The following is a 25,322-nucleotide window of genomic DNA, read 5'->3' on the forward strand; positions in this document are numbered from 1 at the left end:
GAAGCCTAAAGACCCCCCTGTTCGAGGCTCAATTCCCCAGGACCCACGTTAGCCAGATGCACAGGAGGCACACATGTCTGGAGTTCATTTGCAGTGGCTGGAGGCCCTGGTGTGCCCATTCTCTCTCTCTCTCTGTGTCTATCACTTTCAAATAAAAAAAAAAAAGGCTTAACTAGCCGGGTGTGGTGGCACACACCTTTAATCCCAGCATTTGAGAGGCAGAGGTAGGAGGATTACTGTGAGTTTGAGGCCACTCTGAGACCACATAGTGAGTTCCAGGTCAGCCTGAGCTAGAGCAAGACCCTACCTCAAAAAAAAAAAAAAAAAAAAAAAAAAAAAAAAAAAAAAAAAAGGCTCAGCTTTGTCTTTAATTTGTTATGTGCACTGACACAAACAGAATACCAATGTTGGGATAGACTACTGTAGAAGATGCATTGCCTCATTTAGCAATAATAAAATTTCATAAGTTTCTACATTTGTTTATTTATTTGCATGCAGAAAGAAGAGGGGCAGAGAGGAAATAATGGGTGTGCCAGGGCTTATAGCCACTGCAAACAAACTCCAGATGCATGTGCCACTTTGTGCATCTGATTTTAATAGGGGTACTGGGGAAGCACACTGGGCCATTAGCCTTTACAGGCAAGCGCCTTAACCATTGAGCCATCTCTCCAGCCTCGACTCCCATGTTTTCTATGCTGTCTGTACCTCCTTCCAAGGTTCAAACCAGTGAATTTAACTAGCTCTGCAAACTTTGGCTCTCTCTATGGTTTCTGTTCATTTAAATTTTTATTAACAAAACCAGAAGAGACATGAGACGGTTGAAAAACTTGAGTCATAGTAGGGAGGGGTGGCACATGCTTTTAATCCCGCACTTGAGCTAGAATGAGACCCTACCTTGAAAAAAAAGTCTGCCTTCACCAGAGTTTTCCATGTAACTGGCTAATTCTAAAAATTCAAGAAAATATCTGTCCTTTCCTGATTTCAAAAGCAAATTTTGGGCTGGAGAGGTGGCTTAGTGTTTAAGGGGCTTGCCTGTGAAGCCAAAGGACCTAGGTTCAATCCCCCTGGACCCATGTAAGCCAGATGCACAAGGTGACACAAGCATCTGGAGTTTGTTTGCAGCAGCTGGAAGCCCTGGTGCACCCATTTTCTCTGTCTTCCTCCTTCTTTCAAATAAGTAAATAAATAAATAAAAATAAAATGCATTTTTAAAAAACAGCACGATTTTAGTATATGCAAAACTAATGTGAATGGAATGTAGACTGGGAAAGTGCTTGCCTAGCTGTGTAAGTCTACGGGTTCAATCCCTAACACTGAAAAACAACAACAACAACAACAAAACAACAACACGCAGCAAACACAGAGGTTATAAAGAACATCCCTTCAAAGATGCCAGTGTGTGTGAGCAGTTCTCTGCGGATCCCTCCCGCTCCCAGTCAACTACTCTCCCGCACCACTGAGCCCACCGAGCCCAGCACCCCACTTCTAAACCTGCTGTTGTCCTCAGCGCCCCCACTCCTAAACCTGCCGTTGTCCTCAGCGCCCCCACTCCTAAACCTGCCGTTGTCCTCAGCGCCCCCACTCCTAAACCTGCCGTTGTCCTCAGCGCCCCCACTCCTAAACCTGCCGTTGTCCTCAGCGCCCCCACTCCTAAACCTGCTGTTGTTCTCAGCGCCCCCACTCCTAAACCTGCTGTTGTCCTCAGCACCCCCACTCCTAAACCTGCCGTTGTTCTCAGGCCCGGTCGTCACGCCCTCTCCCTCGGGTGCTACTGCAGCTACTGCCGGACATCACTGGTATCCTATCACGGCTCCCTTTGCACAAACCAACCATAGTGAGCTGCAAAAACTAGGACAGAAGCTGGGCGTGGTGGCGCACGCCTTTAATCCCAGCACTCGGGAGGCAGAGGTAGGAGGATCGTCGTGAGTTCGAGGCCACCGTGAGACTCCATAGTGAATTTCAGGTCAGCCTGGGCTAGAGTGAGACCCTACCTCGAAAAACCAACCAACCAACCAACCAAACAAACTAGGACACAGCAGCATAATACTGAAAGTCAAGTTCTAATCACAGATTGTGACTCCATGTGGGCTCTGCCAACTTAATCCATATGTTTTTATATATTTTAATCACCTATTCCCAACTCAGTGGTCAACACTTGTTTCCTAAATATGTCAACCTCTTTTTCATCTCATGATGATATTAAATAATATATCTGTGACTGGATGTGTCTTCTTTTCTTTTAATTTTTATTAGCATTTTCCATTATAAAAAAATATCCCATGGTAATTCCCCCCCCCCCCCCCCGTGTCTTTCTTTTTTTGAGACAGATTTTGTGGTTATTTATTTGTTTTTTCTTTGAGGCAGGGTCTCACCAAGTTCTAGACCAAGTTTATCTGGAACTCTTTCTGTAGCTCCAGGATGACCATGAGTTCACTGTGGTCCTTCTATCTTAGCCTGGGACTAAATCCATGAACCGCCATGCCCAGGATTTGCTTTATGTGTCTACTTGGGATTAAACGCAGAGCATTACAGCTGCTTAGCAAGTGCTCCACCACTGAGCTGTACGAGCTTACTGCCATTCCTACAGTCTACAGAATTGTTTGCTTTAAAGAAGCAAACGTCATTGGACAGTGTTGCTATTTTCCCAAGAGCAATTCCTCACCCCCCCCCACACTCATGCACCCACATTCTTTTCAACACTTCTTACAACTGATCACATTCATGCAATCTATTTACAGGTGGTTAGCTAGTTAGTCTATGAAGACAGAAGAGGTCCTGGATAATTATTTGGGAAGTACTAGAAAGGGAAAAAGGGATAAAGAGATAGCTTAGTGATTAAGGTGCTTGCCTGAAAAGCCAAAGGACCCAGGTTTGATTCCCCAGTACGCATGTAAAGCTGAATACACAAGTTGTCATATGTATCTGGAGTTCCTTGCAGTGGCTAGAGGTTCTGGTGTGCTCATTCTCTCTTATGTGCTTTTTTAAAATCTCCTCTCTCTCTCTCAAATAAATAAATACAATATGGAAAAAATGAAAGGGAAGATGCCCGTTGTGGTGGTGTTTACCTTTAATTCCAGCACTGTGGAGGCAGAGGTAGGAGGACTGCTGTGAACGTAAGGGTACTCTGAGACTACATAGTGAACTCCAGATGGTATCCTGGGCTAGAGTAAGACCCTATCTTGGAAAACCAAAAGTTAAAATTAAAAAGAAAGGGAAGGACAAGGAGGAAAATAACTCACAGAGGATTCTTTCTGTAAGAGTGGACACGGTTTGTACACCTTCTCCTCAGGCCCAGTCTGAGCGAGCGTGCTGACGTGCCTCCCCTCACACGGCTTCTAACCTTGGGACACTGCCCTAATTTCCTCGCTACTGCGAGTCCAGCTTTCCTCAGACGCTACTACTGCAACCACAGGGACCCACAGTGCTCCAGGAAACTACCAGCTTACCTAGAAATGCAAAGCCAGTAAGCATGCCGATGCAGGACATGGACAGGAGTTCCAAGAAGGATAAGACACAGAACTGTCAGGAAGTGGACATTCACACAAACACAAGAAATGACACTGGCAAGTTGGAGCAAAGTGAGTAACCATGTGGGTAGAGATACTGCCTATGGTGTCTTGGGGTTTTGCAGGTGAGGTATGGCTTGGTGGCCTATACTAACAGGAAGATTTTCTTTTCTTTTATTCCTCTTCCCCTCCTCTCTCCTCCCTCCCTCCCTCTTTCTTTCTTTCTTTGGTAAGACAGGTTCTCACTCTAGCAGAGGATGACCTGTACCCCAGGCTGGTATTGAACTTGCTGCACTCCTACATCAGCCTCTCAATTCGTGGAAAGGGTGTGCATCACTCCACTGAGCTTCAGAAAGATTTTTAAAGTGAGTGGAAGGAAGATCTCAGAATGCAGGGGAAAAAAAAAAAAACCCACCAAAAAACAAAACTAGAAAACATTAATGCTAAGCCTTTAAGCTGAAGCATGAAGACATCAGAGTAAGGTTCAGAAAAGGAAGCAAGGAGTCACATGACTAGTCCCTCTTGTGGTAAATAAGTCATTATCAAAGATGGGGATCAGATGCAGATCTGAAAGTTAATTACGACTAGACATAGGTGGCTCTGATGCTCCTTACCAGAGCATAAAGAACAGAGCAGTCTATAATACGACCAGTTCACTGAAAAAAGAAAACCTTTACGAGTCCCTCAGAAGACTCTGGAAAAGGGAAGTACAGGGTGTTTACTGACTTTTTATTCATTAGAAAGCACTATTTCTTCATCCAGGTAAAAGGTGATGTGAAACAAAACAAAATCCAGCACAACACTGGTTAAAACCCAGAAAGTTTACCATCTTGACACCGAAGTTTCACACTGTCAGCACAAGATGGGGGGGGAGGGGGGAACTGGTGTGTCAGGGCCTCAGCCACTGAAACTGAATTCCAGACGCTTGCACCACCTTTGTGCCATGTGTGACCTTGTGCTTGCTTCACCTTGGTGTTTCTGTGTAATGTGGGATCTGGAGAGTAGAACACAGGTCCTTAGGCTTCGCAGGCAAGCGGCTTAACAGCTAAGCCATCTCTCCAGCCCAGCACCATGTTTTGAATGTGATGATTTAACTATGTGGGCTGTCCAAAGAAAAGAAAATATTAATGTAATTTCCACTTTACACTTGCTGTTGACTTTGTACCAGGAAATTTAAAGAAAACCATTAACACAAGCCAGGTGTGCCTGGTGCCTGCCTATAATCTCAGCACCCGTAAATTCATGGCCAGCTTGGTTACATGAGATCCTATCCCAGAAATCTCACAAAAACCCTAACATATCTATTGCAAATGACCACAGGATTATCAATATGACAGGTTCATCTGGAACAACCGTGCAAGCCTGAGAAACAGTTAACCGGATCAGGTAACAGCAACAATGTATATTCAACCAAATGTTGTACACATTTGAACCAGATTTTTTTTCATCTAACTCCAACAATCTAGTAAGTGTTCATTTGGAGATCAGATGGCCGAGGGCATCTAAGAATTTTTTTTTTAACATTTTACTCTTATTTATTTATTCATTTGACAGAGAAAGAGGGGAGAGAAAAAGAGACAGGGGAGGGGGAGAGAGAATGCATACACCAGGGCTTCCAGCCATTGCAAATGAACTCCAGATGTGTGCACCCCCTTGTGCATCTGGCTAACATGGGTCCTGGGGAATCGAACCTGGGTCCTTTGGCTTTGAGGAGGCAAATGCCTTAACCATTAAGCCATCCCTCCAACTTGATTTTTTTGTTTTAATTATAAGGGAGCTAAAACTTAGCCAAGCTCATTATAGAGCAATAATAAGCATACTAATATGGCATTTACCCAGAGAGAAAAAGAAAATGAAAGCACAAGGAGAGCCCAAAAGAGGCCTGTGCACTATCTCAATATGAATTTAGTCTACACAAAGATGGTTTGTCCAACAAGCAGCAGCGGCAAACCTAATCAGTATATAGTGTTGAAAGAGCTTTGCCCCCATACCATAAGGTTTTCATTAAATTTCCTGGTACAAAGTCAACAGAAAAAAGTCTGCAGATAAGTTGAATAAAAAATACCATGCTGGGCATGGTGGCGCATGCCTTTAATCCCAGTACTCGGGAGGCAGAGGTAGGAGGATCACCATGAGTTCAAGGCCTCCCTGAGACTACATAGTGAATTCCAGGTCAGCCTGGACCAGAGTGAGACCCTACCTTGGTGGGACGGAGAACCTTTAAGTGTTTGAATTCATGAAAACATCTGAACAATATGTTTACATTATATAAAGACAAGGCACCAAGTGTGGTGGCGCACGCCTTTAATCCCCAGCACTCAGGAGGCAGAGGTAGGAGGATCACCATGACAGCAAGGCCACCCCGAGACTACAGAGTGAATTCCAGGTCAGCCTGAGCTAGAGTGAGACCCTACCTCAGAAAAGGAAAAGAAAACCTTCAACCTGTGATCCCAGCACTTAGAAGGAGGCAAGAGGGTCAGGATAGGAGGACATAGGAATTCAAGGTTACCTTGCCTGCACAGTGAGTTCCAGGTCAGCCTGACCTACATAAACAACATGAACAAAACAGCAACCCTCCACACACTCAAATCTTCCTCCATAAAGAAAGACAGGGGCTGAGGATGTTAATTTAGCAGTAACATGTCTTCTGCTTACCAGGCACAAGTTAAATCTCCAGTACCAACCAAAACCAAAAACAAAACAAAACACAGATTGGAAAAGAAATCGCTCTTGAAATTATAAAAGTTCTGTATGCAGACCATGTAAAGTAGAAGATGGGACTGAAGACATGGCTCAGCTGTTAAAGATGCTTGCTTGCAAAGCCTACTAGCCTGGTATTCAGTTCCTCAGCCACCTATGTAAGGCTAGAAGTGCATTAATTTGCAGCAGCAAGAGACCATGACACACTATACACACACATAAAAATAAACAAATAAAAACTGAAAAAAAAAAATATAGAAATGTTGGTCTGAAAAGTATATTTCAATATTAATAACCAGAATAAGTTCCCATTAATCCAAAGAATATAGACAAAAGGTGATATATGCAATAAACACACACACACAAAATCGTCTATTCTAGCTGTTATGACACACACACAAAATGAACATTTTCTCTTTTGCTCATCAGCTTTGCAAACCTTAAAGGCTATCATAAGCCAAATGTGTGTAATCTCAGCATTTGGGATACTGAGGAAGGAGAATCACAATTAATTTGAGGCCAGGCAAAGCTATGTATGTTCAGGCCAGCCTGAGTTACAAAGACAAAAAAATTACAAATTGGTGGTGACAAAGGGGAAAGGAATGTTAATCCACTTGAGCAACTACATGTATTTTACAACATTTAGAAAGTTAACTGTTGCTATTAGATTTTTTAAAAATAAATTTTATTTATTTACAAGTGGAGCGAGATAGGAGAGAGAGCGAGGGAGGGAGGGAATGGGCCTGCTAGGGCCTCCAGACACAATGCAGTCCAGATGCACGCACTACTTTGTGCATATGGCTTTATGTGAATACTGGGGACGTGAACCTTAGTTGAAAGCCTTTGCAGGCAGGCACATTAACCACTGAGCCGTCTCTATAGCCCTGCCATCAGAGTTTTAGTTTATAAACTGGTAATCTAATGGTTCTATTTCTCTAAGAACTCAATCTACAGAAAAATGAACTTATATGTGCAGAATGTACAATAAAGTTATAGCCATCAAGATAGGAAAAAATCAAATATGGACTACACTGAAGCTCATAAAAGGAATGCTGACCTGTCTGTACTGGTTATGCCTTCTCCGATAAATAAACATGCATTTACATACTCCTATGTAAACATACCTACAAATGTCGGGCTGGAAATCCACAGTTCTAAGTGACTGCTGAAGCAGGAAGCAGTAGAGAGTGAGCAGCACGAGTGGGAAGTTGCTGTTGACACGCGACCACCTGCCACTACCAGGATCACTTTCAAGCAAGCAGGACGTCACTGAGTGAGGACCAAGGCCCACCCCTTGTGGGAAACCTCACACGTCTCACTCTCACCTGGAAAAGTGTCTTGAGGAATGTCTTTCTCCATCTGCCAGAAGTGTTTCGCCTCCTCTAACTGAGATATCATATCTGGCTTGGAAAGGTGACGCTCTGCTCAAGGGAAAAGAGACAGAACTTGGAGAGCGTGCTTGGAGCAAAAGGTTTTCTGCTGTAATATTCTGCCCCAACCTCCACCCCTGCTCAGGTATGACAGGATTCTGGGCCTAGGGCAGAAACAGCCATGTATCCATTCCCTTTGTCAGTCTTCCTTGCCGGTTCTAGCCAGTACAATATGAAGATCGTTCACTTGGGGACCTCCTGGAAGGCTTTTGTTTCCTTGCTAAATGACAGCTCAGAAAGAGAGCTGTCTAGGACTGTCCCCTTCTCTTCCTTGAACACAGAAATGAAGCATGGAGCCTCGGCCATACAATAATCATCCAGAAAATAAAAAGGTTTCTAAGAACCACAAAGATGGAAGAGATCAGGGTCTTCCAACATCACTGAAAACCTCAGTGACAGGCCATCCCTGGTATCCTGAGGCTCTGATGCATGCATGCATTGGAATGAAGTTTTCAAAGCCATGCAGGAAAGTTGCCTTTTTCCTATGGGTACAAAAAAAAAAAAAAAAAGTCCTCTCAGGTTCCCAGGGTCTTACTTCACACTTCTACTTTGATTCCTCCGGACTGAGCCCAAGCAGACACAATTCAGAGGCACCATATTTGGAGGTAAAAAGAGTACTTTTTTTTCTTTCTTTCCCTTTTCCTTTTTAAAAAATTGATTCAGGATATCAGTATTATAGCCCAAGCTGGCCTGGAACTATGTAGCCTAGGCTGTCCTTTTGTGACATCTGCCTCGCTAGTGCTGACCCCATCACCACCCTTCGAACACAGATCTTTCTTGACACAGAAGTTGGCCTTACCCACTGAAATCAGGTTCCTGTAGTTCTCCAGCATCACTTCTCTGTACAGAGACTTCTGTTTAATATCCATCTGTGCCAACTCCTTCGGTGTAAATGTCAGTGCTATATCTTCAAAGTTCACAGGTTCCTAAAACCCACAGGAGCCTACTTAGCCAGGGCACTTCCACCTCCACAGTGACAGAAAGATAAGGGCAGCTGACCAAGATCACCTGAGATCATGCTACCTGTCTCATCTTAAGTTCCTATCTCTTTTTTAAAAAACTTATTATTTCTTTTTTGTTTGGGGGTGGTGGGCTGGCAGGAGGGCACGTCAGGACCTCTAGCCACTGCAAACGAGCTCCAGACACATGCATCACCATGTGCATCTGAGTCAAGGTTCTGGAGAGTCAGACCTGGGTCCTCAGGCTTCACAGGCAAGCACCTTAACCACTAAGCCATTTCTACGGCCCTTAATTAAGTTCCTATCTTTGGAGCCTTGAGCCAAGCCAAGCCAAGCCTGAAAATTAGTTGGAGGTTGGGGGGGGGGGACAAGAGACACCTCTGGTTTATGAAAACCTGTTTATCATTCTGTGATTGATAAACTCTGAGATTGGTGTGTGAGCCTAGCAGGAAAGTCCCTGGGCTGACCAAGCCTTCTGATCCCACCTTTGGCCCCTGCCAGAACTCAATCTACACCTCTCTTGGTCTCCTTATTTAACTCATGTTACCTCTTGGTTGATGCTATAAGTACTGGGTGGAAACTAAATACAGGCATTTCTGCTTAGACCTGTCACTTCCTTCTCCAGTTTGAGAATCTCCAGTTCGGAATTCGGTTTCTTTTCTAAATCAGTCCTTAGAGAGCAAGCGAGGAGGTTCCCATTTGTCAGGCACCGTCTCTCAAGCTCCATCGCTTTGGGAGCTCTGGACTTTGGGGATCATTTGATAGAAGGTGCAGACTCAAAAACAAAACAAAACAAAACAAACCCTCAAAGAAACCTCTACTTACTCTGGGCCAGGCTGCCAGGCGTGTGGAGGCCATGCTTTCCGCCTCAATTTTTCTCTCGTGGGAGTGGGCAGAGTCCTGAGAAAACTGAAGTTGGAAAGGTAGGGGAGCAAGGAGGGGGAGTCTCAAGGGATATGTCGGGGTGGGAGGGTGTCCCTCCCGCCTATGGCCCCAAGTCCGTCCGTCCTTCAGTGGGACATCACCAGTCCCCCCCACCCCACACACATCGGGAAATGCCCAGTTTAAGTCGTGTGCCCGACTCCCACACGCGTACAGGTCGGACTGCCCCGAGAGAAAGCAGACTTGGCTCTTCGGGACTCGCCCCAAACCGGAACGGAACGCGCGGGTTTCCCGCTACCCAGCCTCACACCAGCGCGCCGTCGTTCTCCCGGGCGATCCGGGGTCCACGAGCGCACTGACCCCTCTCCCGGCCCGTAGGCGTGGGCAGCACCCAAAGGACCGGTCCTGAACTTGTGGCGGAATTCTAAGACGTAGGTTGCACGAAGTCCACAGCGAGCCCTCTCTGTCTTACACACACGCAAACGCACACCCCGCGCACGCGCGCGCGCACACACGCATACGCGCGCACTCGGCCCCTCGCGCGCCCAACAATGGCGACCGTTGGCCTGCGGGTCCAGATGCGTCGGCTCCAGCGGAGACTGGAACTACAACTCCCAGAAGCCCCCGCGCACCCCGCCGCCGCCCGTCTAAGTGTGTAGGCGGGCGAAGCCGACGTGTGCAGGAAGACGGCAGTCGTCGGTAGCCCGAAGGAGCCAGGGGTGGCCCTCAGGTGGGTAGACGCGTCCCCACCACCCCACACCCCCGCGGGCAGGGACCCCAGACCCAGAGACTTTGTAACCCCGCCAGCGGGACAGGGGCCGCGCGTCGGCGGACCGGAAGTTGGGGAGGGGCGAGCAGGAAGTGCAGGAATACGTTAGGCCGCGTGGGAGCGCTGGACGCTTGCTGGAGAGTTAGGAAGTTAGTGAAGTAGAGGAGAGTGGCCCTGACTGGCCCCAAATTTGACTGTGTGCCCATGTTGTGGATGGGGCGGCGGGTGGGGGGCGGAAGGAGTGGGATGCAGAGCTGGTGTTCTGCCAAGTTCCCTGGGTGGAGAAAAGGGTTCCGGTGTGTTTTAGGTCCGCCCACCTCTTCGGAGAGCACTAGGTTCCGGGAACAAGTCTGCGGGGTTTAACATGATGTATCTATACAAAATATGTTGTTAATAATAACAATAATAAATGATGATAATAATAAAAAGAAGCAAAGAACAACAAAAATCTTGCCAAGCTTTTCTGAGAAGTCGGGCGCGCATGCCTAGTGTGTACGTTGGCCTGGGTTAGGTGGGCTCCTAAAGTTGGTGGTGCTGGTGGTGGAAAGGGGGTTGGTGTGCGTGTTGGAGATTGGTTGGACTGGGAGTGCACGGGGGGCCCTTGGTCAAATGTTCACCTCCACTTCTCCCGAGCAGAGCAAGGGACCAGGGAGGTCTGAGGTGTGCAAGCAAGAGCTAAATTTCATCCCCCCCTCCCACCCTCGACTACATTCCAGGGAGGCTGAGCCTCAAATGTGCAGGCAAGGTCTGGAGAAAAAGAGCAGGGCTAATGGTTACCCCACGCTTGGGGAGGAGATGTGACCTGGTCACGGTCCTTTGGCACCGTGTCTGTTGTTTGTCCCTGGTGGCTGACCTACTGGTATCCCAGAAGGACAAGAGGAAGTCCTCCCCTGACAAGCCTGCCTCACATCTTCTGCAGCCCAGGATGAGGAAGTATTTCTCTTGTTTTCTGTTTACCACTGTCTCGTGTTCTCCTCCTGGTCTATCTTGCCTTCCTCTGGTCTCAGGTCCTGGTGCGGGCTTATCTTCCTTAGGGTCTAGGAATTCTGTTCTCGCCATGCCTAGGGCCTTCTGTCATCATGTCCTCCTGGGTTCCAGAGCCCCGTGTTCTTACCTCTTTGGGGTTTCCAGGTAAGGTGTCAGCAGCTCTGCCCCTTAGGCATGCTGCTCATGGTGGCTGCTAAACTGGTTCCGGGGTGTGTGAATTTTTATGGCCAAGGTAGATAGGATCCACTCTGACTACACATTGTTCAGGTACACACCTGTCTTTTATTCTTACAGTATTTTCTTAATGACTTAGCCATTACCTATAGTCCAGCCCACTGAATAAGTATTCTTTCTTTTTTCATGTTTTAAAATGTGTAATCCTGGGCTGGAGAAATGGCTTAGTGGTTAAGTGCTTGCCTGTGAAGCCTAAGGACCCCGGTTCGAGGCTCGATTCCCCAGGACCTATGTTGGCCAGATGCACAAGGGGGCGCATGTGTCTGGAGTTCGTTTGCAGTGGCTGGAGGCCCTGGTGCGCCCATTCTCTCTCTCTCTCTGTATCTGGCTTTCTCTCTGTCTGTCGCACTCAAATAAATAAATAAATAAATGAAAAAAAAATTTAAAAAAATGTGTAATCCTGGCTAATATGACAGTATGTTGTGTAGAAGATCCTTGCTGAATTGTCATGAATAATAATTTAATTTTTGGATATGAAGTGATTTGAATAGCTCACCTTTACGTGGAGGCTTTAACATCTCAAGGAGGCAAGCATTGTTGAAGTTCTTGTATTGGTTTCTACTTATATGGTATAGGATTAAAAATGATTTTCAGGGGCTGAAGAGATGGCTTAGCAGTTAAGGCAGTTGCTTGCAAAATCTAAGGACCTGAGTTTGATTCCCCAGTACCCACAAAGCCAGATGCACAAGGTGACACATTTTTCTGGAGTTCATTTGCAGTGGCTAGAGGCCCTGGCACACCCATTCATTCTCTTCTCTCTCTGTCTCTGTCTGTCTCTCTTCTCTTTCTTATTCTCTCTCAAATAAATAAATAAAACCTAAAAATATATTTAAGCCAGGTGTGGTGGTTCATGCCTTTAATCGCAGCACTCAGGAGACAGAGGTAGGAGTATCACTCTGAGTTCAAGGCCACCCTGAAACTACACAGTGAATTCCAGGTCAGCCTGGGCTAGAGTGAGACCCAACCTTAAAAAAAAAGTTGAAAAAAGTGATTTTCAGATGAAAGCTGGTTTAAATATATCATTGAAAAATGATATTTGAGCCTGGCGTGATGGCACATTCCTTTAATCCCAGCATTTGGGAGGCTGAGGTAGGAGGATTGCTGTGAGTTTGAGACCAGCAATTGATATTTGAAATTCATCTTAATTTAAGTATTTGCTTATGCTGGATTTTTTGTTTCTTACAGATTTTCATGGTATTTAGTAGTGATTTGATTTGTTTTAAAAAGTAAGAATTTGGACTATGTCAACTATTATACATGTCAGATATAAAAATCTTATGTCCCTTTTTCTTCTCAAATGATAACAAGCTGAGTGTGGTGGTGCATATTTGTAATCTCAACATTCAGAAGGCAGAAGAAGGAGCAGCAAATTTGAAGCCAGCCAAATTCACGTCTACTATGGGCTACATTGAAAACTTTGTAACAAACATACAATATAATTAAAAGTCCAAACTCTTTGTTCAAAACCTTAAGGACCAAAGTTAGTGGAATTTATAAACATTTAGGTTTTAGCAGGGTAGTAAAGTACATACAGTCAGCCCTCATCATAAAACATCACACAATCTGGTATAGTGCCTGCTTGTCAAGTGCATAATTTGCACAAGATTGAGAAAAGACAGTATAAAGGCCAGTTAATCCACAATTTGTAAATTTAAAAATATTTATTTGAGAGAGAAAATGAGTGTGTGTGAATATGGACACACCAGGGCCTCCTGCTACTACAAGTGAATTCCAGACACATGTACTACTGGCTTTATGTAGGTAATGGGGAATCAACCTAGGCCATTGGGCTTTGCAAGCCAAGTATCATTAACCGCTGAGGAATTTCTCTAGCCCCAATGTTGTAGCTTTATAATACTAATTTTTTATAATTTTTTTAAGAGTGTGCTTGGTGATGCACACTTTTAATCCTAGCACTTGAGAAACTGAGTTGGAGTATTACTGTGAATTTAAAGTCAGTCTGTGGGGCTACAGAGTGAGTTCTGGGTCATTCTGGGCTAAAGTGAGACCCTACCTTGGGGAAAAATATAGGTGAAAAGATTGATAAAGGCCTGGGAAGATGCCTCAACAGTTAAAGTTTCTTGAAAAATCTATTGACAATTCCCCAACTACTACTTAAGCCTGATGCAAAAAGTGGTGCAAGTATCTGGTGTTCATTTTCAGGGGCAAGAGGCCCTGGTCTACCCACACACAAACACATACATTCAAATGCATAAACAAAAATTTCACAAAAAGAAAAGAGGTTTTATGTGAGGCATGATTGCTCACACCTTTAATCCCAGCAAGGCCAGCCTGGGCTACAGAATGAGTTCCAGTGAATTCCAGATAAGCCTGGGTTAGAATGAGACCCTGTCTCAAAACAACAAAAAAGAGATTCTAGGGCTGGAGAGATGGCTTAGTGGTTGAGCGCTTGCCTGTGAAGCCTAAGGACCCCGGTTTGAGGCTCCATTCCCCAAGGACCCAAGTTAAATGCATGCGCCACCACACCCGGCTTTCTCTGGTTTCTTTATACTGCTAAATTATGTTCTTAATTTCCCATCTCCCCCTCAATGCAAGACAGAATCTATTGCACTTCTTCTTCCAGCCTCTAGAGGGTACCTATATCTCTTGACTTGTTGGCCCTTTCCTGTTCTTTTGAAAACAGCAGACTGGCATGTTTGTATCTCTAACTTTGACTCCTTATACAAGGATTCTTTTGATGACATTGGGCCTGATATAAATATTCTCTGATACTCTCTCTAGCTAAAGAGCCTTAATGTAGTTAAATCTACAAATACCCTTTCAGCACACAAGGTAATGACCATAATGGCATTGTCTGTGGTTAGATATTCTTGCTCCTACTATAGAAAAGGCAGAAAACATTTTTCAGACCCCATTAGGTAAGGATTGACACATACATTGATTTACTAGCTATGAGTAGTTGTAAAGTAGATGGCCATTTTGGCACTTGTAGGGAAGCAGGTTCTGTTTCACTTAAAGAAGGTGGCATAGCCACAGTCTTTGACACAAAGGCCAGCTTGGGTGAAGCTCGTCTGTCCAAGAAGCTTCCCTTCAGGTTGAGTTGACTACAGGCCCAAGTTGAGTGTATTTGATGCTGTAGGTTTGCTGCCAAAAGAGACCTGGAACTGAGTAGTCTTAATATGCAGGTTGTGGCCAGGAGACGGGGAGCCTGGCAGAAAGTTTGCTGGGAGTGCTTGAAAGGAAAGGTGTCCTTCCACAGTGGGGAAAGGAAAAGTGTGAGTGCTTTCTTGTGTTTAGGAAGGAAGATAGCATTTCAAAGGATCCTTCTAAAAGGAACAAGAGGAAGGTCATCAGGGTGCATGGAGAAAACTTCCAACCCTATTACTTCTCCATGAGCACTCCAGGTAGCCTTTAAAACTTTTTGTTTTGGTGTGGAGATGGCTTAGTGGCTAAAGATAATTGCTTTCAGAGCCTTCTGGCCCAGGTTTGATTCCCTAGTGCCCATGTAAGGGTGGATGTACAAAGTGTCACATACATCTGGTGTTGGCTTGCAGTGGTAAGAGACCCTGGTACTCCCATTGTCTCTCCCTGAAAATGAATAAAAATATTTTTTAATTGCACACGTGTGTATGTCAGGGTCTCATGCTACTGAAATGAATGCCTGTCCAGCTTTACATGGGTGACTGGGGAATTAAATCTGGGCTACAAGATTTGCAAGCAAGTGCCTTTAACCATTAGGCAATCTCTGTAGCCGCCAGATGCTTTTTGTGAAGACATGCATGAAACTGATTCTCAATCCCAGCTCCATGTGATACTCCTCAGTGTAGCCACACAGCCTCATTTTATTTCCATGGCCACAGTACTTTTCATTTACATGTCATATTAGCTATGTATCTGAGTATGGCCTTGTTCTCCTGACTTTCCTGCCTTATTGGTTCCTGAGGTACACCTTTCCACACACATTTTGGGAATACACCACATATACCACATTCAGCACACTACCTACGCTGAAAAAATACTGTGGTTTTCCTCCTTTATGGCTTATCTCTAATGACAAATTTGAAATGGCATTCCATTGAAAGTGCTTTAATATTATGTTCTACAAGTTGCTTGTAACCTTCATGAATTTCTTGATGTAAAGTAAAAGCTGCAATTGAAATATTGCCAACATTGGCTTTGCTCATAGAGGTGTCCAGTGTGAATCCTCTTACACTGAGTAAGCAGGAAAACCTGGAGGCTCTTGTATAGTTTTCTCAGTGTGAATTCTCTGATGTTGCTGCCTAAGGACTGATTTATGTCTGAAGCTTTTCACACCATGACTACTTCCATTTTTTTGTTTTCCACAATGTGCATTTTCTGATGTTAATAGGGGGACAAAGTGAGAACAGTTATTTATGTTATTTTTTTTTTTCTCCTGAGTTTTGAAATGTACTGAAAAGAATCTTCCCTAGGAAAGACTCCCACAATCAACAACATTTGTGGAAGGTTGGCTCCTGAGAGCATTTACTCATAGGTCAAAAAGGCTGTGTTCGGGCTGGAGAGATGGCTTAGTGGTTAAGGCTCTTGCCTGCAAAGCCTAAGGACCTATCTTTGACTCTCCAGATCCCACATTAGCCAGACACACAAAGGTGAGGCAAGTGCAAGGTCGCACATGCCCACTAGGAGGTGTAAGTGTGTGGAGTTCACTTTCAGTGTCTGAGGCCCTGGTGTGCCAATACTCTATCTCTCCTTTCTCTCTCTCTAAAGAAAAAAAAAAAAGCTGTGCTCTGTTCAAAGACTTCTCAACATTTATGTGAACTCTATGCAGTATGACTTCTCTAATATTAAAGTATGCAAAGAGATTGAAGAGATTTCTAACATAAAGGATTTCTCTTTGATCAGCTATTTTGAGTCAGTGGTGGTAGGACCTCTGCATAAACATTCTACATTCCTTACATTTAGATGGGCTCTCTCAGGTCTTACTTTACATATGCTGAGAAAGTTATGTTACATTTAACTTTTTGCCACATCTGTTTTATTTATAAGATTTTTCTTCACTGAACCATTTGTAAGACTTAAAAGGTTCAGTGTTTTAACCAAAAGCATTCTCACAATCTTGACTTTTGTATTTTTCCTGTACAGTGAGTGGTAATTGATTAAACTTAAACTTCAGTTTTTCACTGTGTCATGGAAATTATGGGAGAAAAATTTGATTCTAATTACCTCCCCCCAAATTCATTATCCTTACAGTTTTTCCCAAATCAGAGCTTTCCCAAGTATCATTTGTTATACCTATCTCTCCTGCTCCTTATCTACGTGGCCTCATAGTCCTGGTCACCACAGGCTAAGGGACTAATATAGAGAAGTGCCCTTATAACTTAGGTCAGTGATGTTGAATGTGGAAGACAAGGGCAGCCTTTGTCACAAAAGTTATAGACATTTCATTGTCCTGTTGGATGTGTGGTCTGCGGTACAGTTGTGGTTCTAAAGAGCCAAAAATTCTACTTTCTACCTTTCTGCTGACACATTCATACATGTACTCTTTTCATTTTGTCAGTCAGTGGGTTTGTTAATCATTTTATCTTTACTGTGAGAGAATACCAACATAAACACTTAAGGGGGAAAGCTAAATCTGGCTCACTGTTTCAGAGAGTTCAGTCCATCATGGCTGACAGGATGTGGCAGAGAAGAGCAGTTCACTGTGGTCATGAATCTTAGAGAAAGAAAATGCCACTTTCCCCCTTACCCTCTTTTTTATTTTTTTGATTTAGGATCTCACTCTAGCCCAGGCTGACCTGGAATTCACTATATAGTCTTAGTCATCTCCAGCCCTTCATTTTTTTTTTAAATTATTTATTTATTTATTTGAGAGCAACAGACACAGAGAGAAAGACAGGTAGAGGGAGAGAGAGAGAATGGGCGCGCCAGGGCTTCCAGCCTCTGCAGACGAACTCCAGATGCGTGCGCCCCCTTGTGCATCTGGCTAACGTGGGACCTGGGGAACCGAGCCTCGAACCGGGGTCCTTAGGCTTCACAGGCAAGTGCTTAACCACTAAGCCACCTCTCCAGCCCAGCCCTTCATTTAAAAAAAAAAGTATTTATTTTTATTTATTAATTTGAGAGAGAGAGTGAAAGAGAAAGAGGCTGATAGACAATGAGTGCATCAGGGCTTCCAGCCACAGCAAATGAACTTTAGACACATGTACCACCCTGTGCATTTGGCTTATGTGGGTTCTAGGGAATTGAACCTGGGCCATTTGGCCTTGCAGGCAAACACCTTAACCACTAAACAATCTCTCCAGCCCTGAGAGCTCTCTTCTTTATTTGACACTATAAGTGTTGGGTGTGAGGGACGTTGACACAGATCATGCTGCCGGTCACATTGGAACGGCGCAAGGTATTGTCTCTTGCCTGAGGAAAACTCCCTATCATGGTAGTAGAAGAAAAGTGTTCCTTCTGGTGGGTATTTGTATGCTGCATGCTGTTTCACACGAGGATGTTCTATGGAGGAGCAAGCTAAAAATGTAAGAGATGTAATGTATGACTTTGCCAGCTAGGCACACTTGCACCTAAAGCATTCGAGGTCCTTCCACAGAAGTATTCCTGCGAGGGCATTTCTGCCTTTTCTTCAAATAGTTTCTCTGGAGGACTAAAGAAAATTCAGTGAGTGGATTTTGATATATTTGACTCATCTTTCCAGCAGGAGACTATATTACTTCCATTATCTTTGTATATTCAATCATGGAGGAAAAGATACTAAAATGTTTTGTGTCTCTGATACCAATTTACTTTTCATTTATTTAAAAAAATGTACTGGTTAGGGTTCTTGTTTAGAAACAATGGTAGTTAGGTAATAAGGAGAGAAGTATGGGTGCTGAGTTAGCTCACAGGTGAATACAAGCTGTATGGACTAGGGTGTGCAGACAGCGCTCAAATTCTCCCTGTGCACTCATGATCACCACCAGCCCGAGCAGGCTGCTGTGCCTGCCCTGGGAAGTTGGAGCCTCAGGAGTCAGGTGGAAGAGAATGTCATCCTCTTTCCCTACCTCCCCTTGAGGACAAAAAATGGAAGAGGAGCCAGACATGGTGGTGCACCCCATTAGTCCCAGCACTTGGGAGGCAGAGGTAGGAGGATGGCTGTGAGTTTGAAGTCATCCTGAGATTATGTAGTAAATTCCAGATCAGCCTTGGCCAGAGTGAGACCCTACCTCAGGAAGAAAAAAAAAAAAAGGGAAGAGGTTCCAGTTAACACTGACTTGCAATTGAACTGACATGTTCAATACGGCTGGGAAGTGCATTCACTTAGAGGTCATGAAGATGAACTCAAGCTCAGAAGTTGTACAGAACACCAAAGTAGTAGTAGTTCTGTGTTGAGGGCTGTCTGTCCCTAATGTTTAGTCTTTATAACCGTGTAAAAACTTACCCATGTAGCCAGGCGTGCTGGCGCATGCCTTTAATCTCAGCACTTGGTAGGTAGAGGTAGGAGGGTCACTGTGAGTTCAAGGCCAGCCTGAGACTACATAGTGAATTCCAGGTCAGCCTGAGCTAGTGAACTAGAGCGGGACACTACATGGGGGGGGGGGAGACTTATACATGGTAGGACTGGAGAGATGGCTTCGTGGTTAAAGCTCTTGCCTGTGAAGCCTAAGGACCTAGGTTTGATTTCCCCAAGCCCATGTAAGATGGTTTGTAGTGGCTGGAGGCCCTAGCACCCTCATTTTACCTTTGTAATAAATAAAATAAAATATTAAATAAAAATTATCCATAATGGTAAAACAACTCACTTAAGACTTTATGAGCTGGAGCCCTAATTTAAGTCTGTGATTTGAAAGCTTTTACTTTGTGGTTAATCCCACTGTTAGTCTATCACTGAACACTATCATGATCATAAAATAGTATTGTGTTGGTAAAATTTGTATTAGTAAAAATTATATTAATAGTATCACATTGAACAATCAAAAAAGAAAGGAAAAAAGAAAAAGAACAAAAGAAAGAAAGAAAGAATAGTGCAGCTGGGAGATGGCTGAGCTGATAAAAAGAGTGTTTGCCACAATAAGAACAAGGGCCCTAGAGGGCCTAACTTGCTGAATTTGATTCCTAGCACCCACATAAGCAGCTGAATGGCTGTACCTGCTTGGAAATCTAGTCCTCTACTGAGGTGTGGCGAATGGAGAATCACTGAGGCTTGGTGGTCAGCCAATCTGACTGAGAAAATGGCAGCCCTGGTTCAGTGAGAGATTTCATCTCAAGTGAACTCTCAGATGGTCAATAGACAAAAATACTCAATGTTTTCCTCTGCCCTGTGTACATGCCTGCAAGGGCCATGTACATCTGCACACGTGTGAACACACCACACACACACACACACAATAGTATTATCAAACCCAGCAGACTTGAGAGCATGGGAAATTGTCAGGGCTAAGAACAGTTAATATAATTGTGAAAGGAGAGGTTTGATCTAGGGAGATGGCTTACTGGGTAAAGTGCTGGCCACTGTTGGGTTGGGACAGGTTCCCGAAATGGAGTCACCTTGTGGTGACAGCGATGTAGGAAAGTAGGTTACTCACGTTCCTCAAGTAACTGCCCAGCCATTATCCCTTCCTTGCCCAACAGTGCCCCCAGGTCATGATTTCCTGCCCCTTATCTTGTCACTTTCTGGAGTCACACCCTGGCTATCTTAGATCTCCCCTAAAGAAACCTTTTTTTTTTTTTTTTTTTTACTTTTCCCTTCCTCACCTTCCCCCAACTGAAGAGCATGATATAGCTCACTATCTGGAATTTCAAGTTGACCCTGCTCTGCTCTTGCGAGTCAGCCCTAGCAGCTTGTGCTTTTCCAGAATAAAAGCTTTCATCTTTGCCTCAGAGTGGTCTGTGTGGTCTTGGTCACTCCTGAATCTTACATCTGGTGCTCATTACTTGGATAGGAAGGCTTCCAGTTGCCCTCTTGGGCGGCCAGACCTGTACGGCTTTGCCCACATGGGAGGTGCAGGCCCTGTTCACCCTGATGGGCCAGGGGGTCATATTGGTGTTCTGTGTAAACCCAGCTTAAGCCCTGCTTCCTTTCATTCTCCCTTGTTTTGCTTTCCCTGTCTCCTTAAGAACTTAAAGTCTCTATGACTCTTGGACGACATCTTTCCTTGCAACTCTTTCTGGCCACAATATAAGTTGGACCAGGGTCCAAATTGCCTGAGAATGGTACTTGTGATTTCCAAATTCTCACTGATTTAAATAACTTTGGCCAATGTATAGGCAAATGGTCTGAAATACCCTATTTTTCACTCTCTGTGCACGGCCTTCTCTCTGCTCTACCTGCTATTCTTTTTTTTTTTTAATTTATTTATTTATTTATTTGAGAGCGACAGACACAGAGAGAAAGACAGATAGAGGGAGAGAGAGAGAATGGGCGCACCAGGGCTTCCAGCCTCTGCAAACGAACTCCAGACATGTGCGCCCCCTTGTGCATCTGGCTAACGTGGGACCTGGGGAACTGAGCCTCGAACCGGGGTCCTTAGGCTTCACAGGCAAGCACTTAACCGCCAAGCCATCTCTCCAGCCCTCTACCTGCTATTCTTACCAGGTCCTTCTAGCCACCTCACCCCAACAGCTCCTCCAGATCCCTCAGCCACTCCTGACTCCTGCCTGGTAAGAAGATTTTATTTTAATCTCTGGAGTTGTAAATAAAATAGAAATTTAAAATGGGAATGCATAACTTTTGAATAAACAAATAAATGAATGAATGTGTGAAGGGGAAATGGTTGTCTAGAATCTATGAAAAGTGCACTTAAAATGAATGTGTATGTTTGAGTATGTATGTGGCTCACAGCCCTAAGGCTGCAGAATGATTTCTGTTCTGAGCAGTGCCATTTCACTGTGGGGATGTACTCCACTAAGCCCACTGTAGTAGATGGTATAGCCAACTTTTACTGTTGAGTTTCCCCCAGAAGGAACACTAACAGTAATTAAGATCGTAGGTTAAAAATAATAATAATAATAATAGTAAGATCTTCCTACCCTTAAAGAGTTCTAAAATGGCAAGATCAGAAAGGAAGGGAAGACCAAAATCCTCCCTGGAATTTAGGGGAAAAATGGCCCTTTTTTAGTTTCCTACATTGCAGAGTCCAGGGTCTGGAAGCACAGGGAATCGCATGATCCTGGCTCCAGCATGATAATGGGTAAATGGCAAGTCACTATAAACAGATGGGGACTTATAAAAAATTTGTAAATGTATTACTTCATCTTTGTATGCTTCTGTTAAACTAACAGCAGCCTCAAGATTTATGTTTTCGAGGTAGGTTCTTGCTGTAGCCCAGGCTAATGTGGAATTCACTATGTAGTCTCAGGGTGGCCTCGAACTCATGGCGAGTCTCCTACCTCTGCCTCCCAAGTGCTGGGATTAAAGGTGTGTATCACCACGCCCAGCTGGTTTCATATATTTTAAAAAATCTGTTTCAGAGCAGGCATGATGGTGTATGCCTTTAATCCCAGCACTCGGGTGGCAGAGGTAGAAGGATCATCATGACTTTGAGGCCATGCAGAGACTACATAGTGAATTCCAGGTCAGCCTGGGCTAGAGTGAGACCTTACCTCAAAAAGCCAAAAAAGAAAAAAACAAAACAAAACTGTGTTTCAGGAAAGCTATAAGAAACAAAGTTCTAAAATCGATATGTTTATTCTGGGTAAATAGTATAAGTCAAATCTGGTCTACTCTTTCATAAAATAAGTTATTTCAAAAGGCCTTTTGAGAAAAAAACTTAAATGGTCATATTAAAAGTCTTCTGGTAAGGACAATAAAAGTTTTTGTTGGTCGTTATATGATGAACAGACTAAAGAAGATAAACTGGAGAGGAAACTTTAAATGTTGGATGTTAAATGTTTGATAAGAAAGATTGTTACACAGCAGTTAGTGGATTGTAAAGTAAAAGTATGTAGATGAAGGTATGTAAAGTATGTGGATGAAGACATGAGTAAAGTGTGTGGATGAAGGTGTGAGTAAAGTGTGTGGTTGAAGACATGAGTAAAGTGTGTGGATGAAAACATGAGTAAAATATGTGGATGAAGGTATGTGTAAAGTATGTGGTTGAAGACATGAGTAAAGTGTGTGGATGAAGACATGAGTAAAATATGTGGATGAAGACATGAGTAAAGTGTGTGGATGAAGACATGAGTAAAATATGTGGATGAAGGTATGTGTAAAGTGTGTGGATGAAGACATGAGTAAAGTGTGTGGATGAAAACATGAGTAAAGTGTGTGGATGAAGACATGAGTAAAGTGTGTGGATGAAGACATGAGTAAAGTATGTGGATGAAGACATGAGTAAAGTGTGTGGATGAAGACATGAGTAAAGTATGTGGATGAAGACATGAGTAAAGTGTGTGGATGAAGGTGTGAGTAAAGTGTGTGGATGAAGACATGAGTAAAGTGTGTGGATGAAGACATGAGTAAAGTGTGTGGATGAAGACATGAGTAAAGTATGTGGATGAAGACATGAGTAAAGTGTGTGGATGAAGGTGTGAGTAAAGTGTGTGGTTGAAGACATGAGTAAAGTGTGTGGATGAAGACATGAGTAAAGTGTGTGGATGAAGGTGTGAGTAAAATATGTGGATGAAGATGTGAGTAAAGTAAGTAGATGAAGGTATGAGGAAGCTTAAGCAGAAGGTTAAAGACAAAGTACTTAATCCGATTACAGATTTCTTGAGATATAAAATGACCATTAGCCTAGGGTTTACATCAGACTAACAAAATATGGCTTTGGCTGGTAGCAGGTTGTTATGGTATTCAGGTTGTAAACTTAACTTTAACTCATTGATGTTAATCTGGTCATAATAAAGGTCATGAAACACTGAATTTAGAGTACCCAAACAAGTTAACTAGGTTCCTCTATTTGGCAACCGTTTAGCTAAATCTTAAGGTGAAATTTGACACATTGTTATTTAGTTCTCTCCTAAGGTTATATTTAAAACCCTGCCTCAAAAAAAATCTCACAGAGGAACTATTTACTCCCCCCCCCATTTTATAAGATAAATGGGCCACATTTGAAACATTAACAGCATTTATCTGTCACATACTTGAAAACTACTTACTTCACGGTGAACAGTAAAAGAAATTCTAAACAATGTTATGTTGTGATTTAAGATGTAATTCCTCAATTCCTCCAACACTCATTCTTTTTTTTTTTGTTCATTTTTATTTATTTATTTTGAGTGTGACAGAGAGGTGGGGGGGGAGGGAGGGAGAAAGGGAGGGAGGGCACGCCAGGGCTTCCAGCCACTGCAGACGAACTCCAGACGGTGATGTATGCTTATTGATAGCCAAACATCATGGACTTTGTAAACCAAATTAAAATATTCTGATATCTTGGAGTTCTACTCAGCAGTAAAGAAAAATGAAGTTATGAAATTTGCAGAAAAATGGACTTGTTCAGTGATGGCATAAGTTAAAAATAAGTAAAACTAAAGTATTAAGAATGAGTGTTGGGGGCTGGAGAGATGGCTTAGTGGTTAAACGCTTGCCTGTGAAGCCTAAGGACCCCGGTTCGAGACTCAGTTCCCCAGGTCCCACGTTAGCCAGATGCACAAGGGGGCGCACGCGTCTGGAGTTCGTTTGCAGAGGCTGGAAGCCCTGGCGTGCCCATTCTCTCTCTCTCCCTCTATCTGTCCTTCTCTCTGTGTCTGTCACTCTCAAATAAATAAATAAATAAAAATTAAAAAAAAAAAACCAAAAAACAGTTCTTGTCTTGTTCATGCTGGTTTTGCTTGGTGATTATCTCTGAGATTATAATTTAAGCCAAGCCTAAGGACCCAGGTTCAATTCCCTAGTACCCATGTAAGCCACATCCACAAGGTGGCACATGCGTCTGGAGTTTATTTGCAGTGGCTAGAGGCCCTGGCACGCCCATCCTCTCTATCTCTTTCTCTCTCAAATAATAATAATAAAATTATGTAGATTCTGTGAGACTCACTTCTTCGAGCCTTTGCTTCAACTGTGCTCTGGGATATAGGTTTCCTATTCTGGGCTTCATAACTCCCAAGGGCTGCTTGGGATTGCCACTCAAACTCCCTGGCAAATAATGGTGGGGGAATATATAGACATTTATTGTTTGTACATTTTTATGGGGAGGTAAGATTTTTGGGACATGGTTTCATGCAGCAAAAGCTGGCCTTGAAGCCCTGATCCTCCTTGTCTCCATTATCACAAGTCCTGAGACTACAGACATGTACCTCCATGGCTTGACTTCAATTTTTTTTTAAATGAGAATTATTCTATACAAATGTACATTAAATTGGGAACATTTACTTTCTTTCAAACTGTGTCTAACTGGCTGTTACTAATTTCTAGATGTTGGAAGTTTTCTACAAAGTAGCATGTAGACTTCATGACACCCTATTCTAAAAATGTGTGGCTTGTTTCAAATGTACACTTGTCAATGAATGAGGCACATTAAGCTGATTAAGTTTTCTCTGTACTAAAGCATTTTGTCAGGCTGGAGAGATGGCTTAGTGGTTAAGGCATTTGCCTACAAAGCCAAAGGATCGCGGTTCAATTCTCCAGGACCCACATTAGCCAGATGCACAAGGGACGCGTGGGTCTGGAGTTCATCTGCAGTGGCGGGATGCCCTGACGCGCCCATCTGTCTCTCCCTCTCTTCCTTTCTCACTCTCTCGAATAAATAAATAAAATATGCTTTTTAAAAAAGCATTTTGTCAAATGATAACATAAAAATAAGGCTCTGTATAAAAATAATGGTGATGAGACTCCAGGGGAGGCTCAGGCGGGAGGAGCCCTCGAGCCCAGGAAAACCAGTTAAACTCAAACCATGGCAGAAAAACGAGTACCCACGACCCCCCAGTGACAGAAGCCCTAACGGAATCCGTCAATAAACCCCGACAGGCGGCTGTAGCCAAACGTCCGGGTCCC

At 43.7% G+C, this 25,322-nt stretch overlaps 2 protein-coding genes across 4 annotated transcripts in view; one reads left to right on the forward strand and one right to left on the reverse strand.

The window, feature by feature from the left end:
• The window catches only part of Znf274 (zinc finger protein 274), a 36,931-nt gene extending 26,925 nt beyond the window's left edge, over positions 1–10,006 (reverse strand). The window contains exons 1-4 of one of the 3 annotated variants that reach the window (XM_045133411.1): positions 9,838–10,006; positions 9,421–9,504; positions 8,436–8,562; positions 7,532–7,627 (exon numbers count right to left, since the gene is read on the reverse strand). In XM_045133411.1, the coding sequence (XP_044989346.1) occupies positions 7,532–7,627; positions 8,436–8,562; positions 9,421–9,453 (256 nt within the window). In that variant the 5' untranslated portion in view covers positions 9,454–9,504; positions 9,838–10,006. Of the gene's footprint in view, positions 1–7,531; positions 7,628–8,435; positions 8,563–9,420; positions 9,505–9,691 lie in introns of all 3 variants that reach the window. The other 2 variants (XM_045133412.1, XM_045133410.1) reach the window with 2 other exon arrangements.
• A 116-nt stretch (positions 10,007–10,122) lies between these two features.
• Positions 10,123–25,322, forward strand: part of Znf329 (zinc finger protein 329) — a 29,300-nt gene continuing 14,100 nt past the window's right edge. Inside the window, exon 1 of the mRNA XM_045133422.1 lies at positions 10,123–10,207. The gene's annotated coding sequence lies outside the window, so the exon portion shown is untranslated. The remainder of the gene's footprint in view (positions 10,208–25,322) is intronic.

This window comes from Jaculus jaculus, chromosome 14 (genome assembly GCF_020740685.1).
Source record: "Jaculus jaculus isolate mJacJac1 chromosome 14, mJacJac1.mat.Y.cur, whole genome shotgun sequence".
Taxonomy (NCBI): Eukaryota; Metazoa; Chordata; class Mammalia; order Rodentia; family Dipodidae; genus Jaculus; species Jaculus jaculus.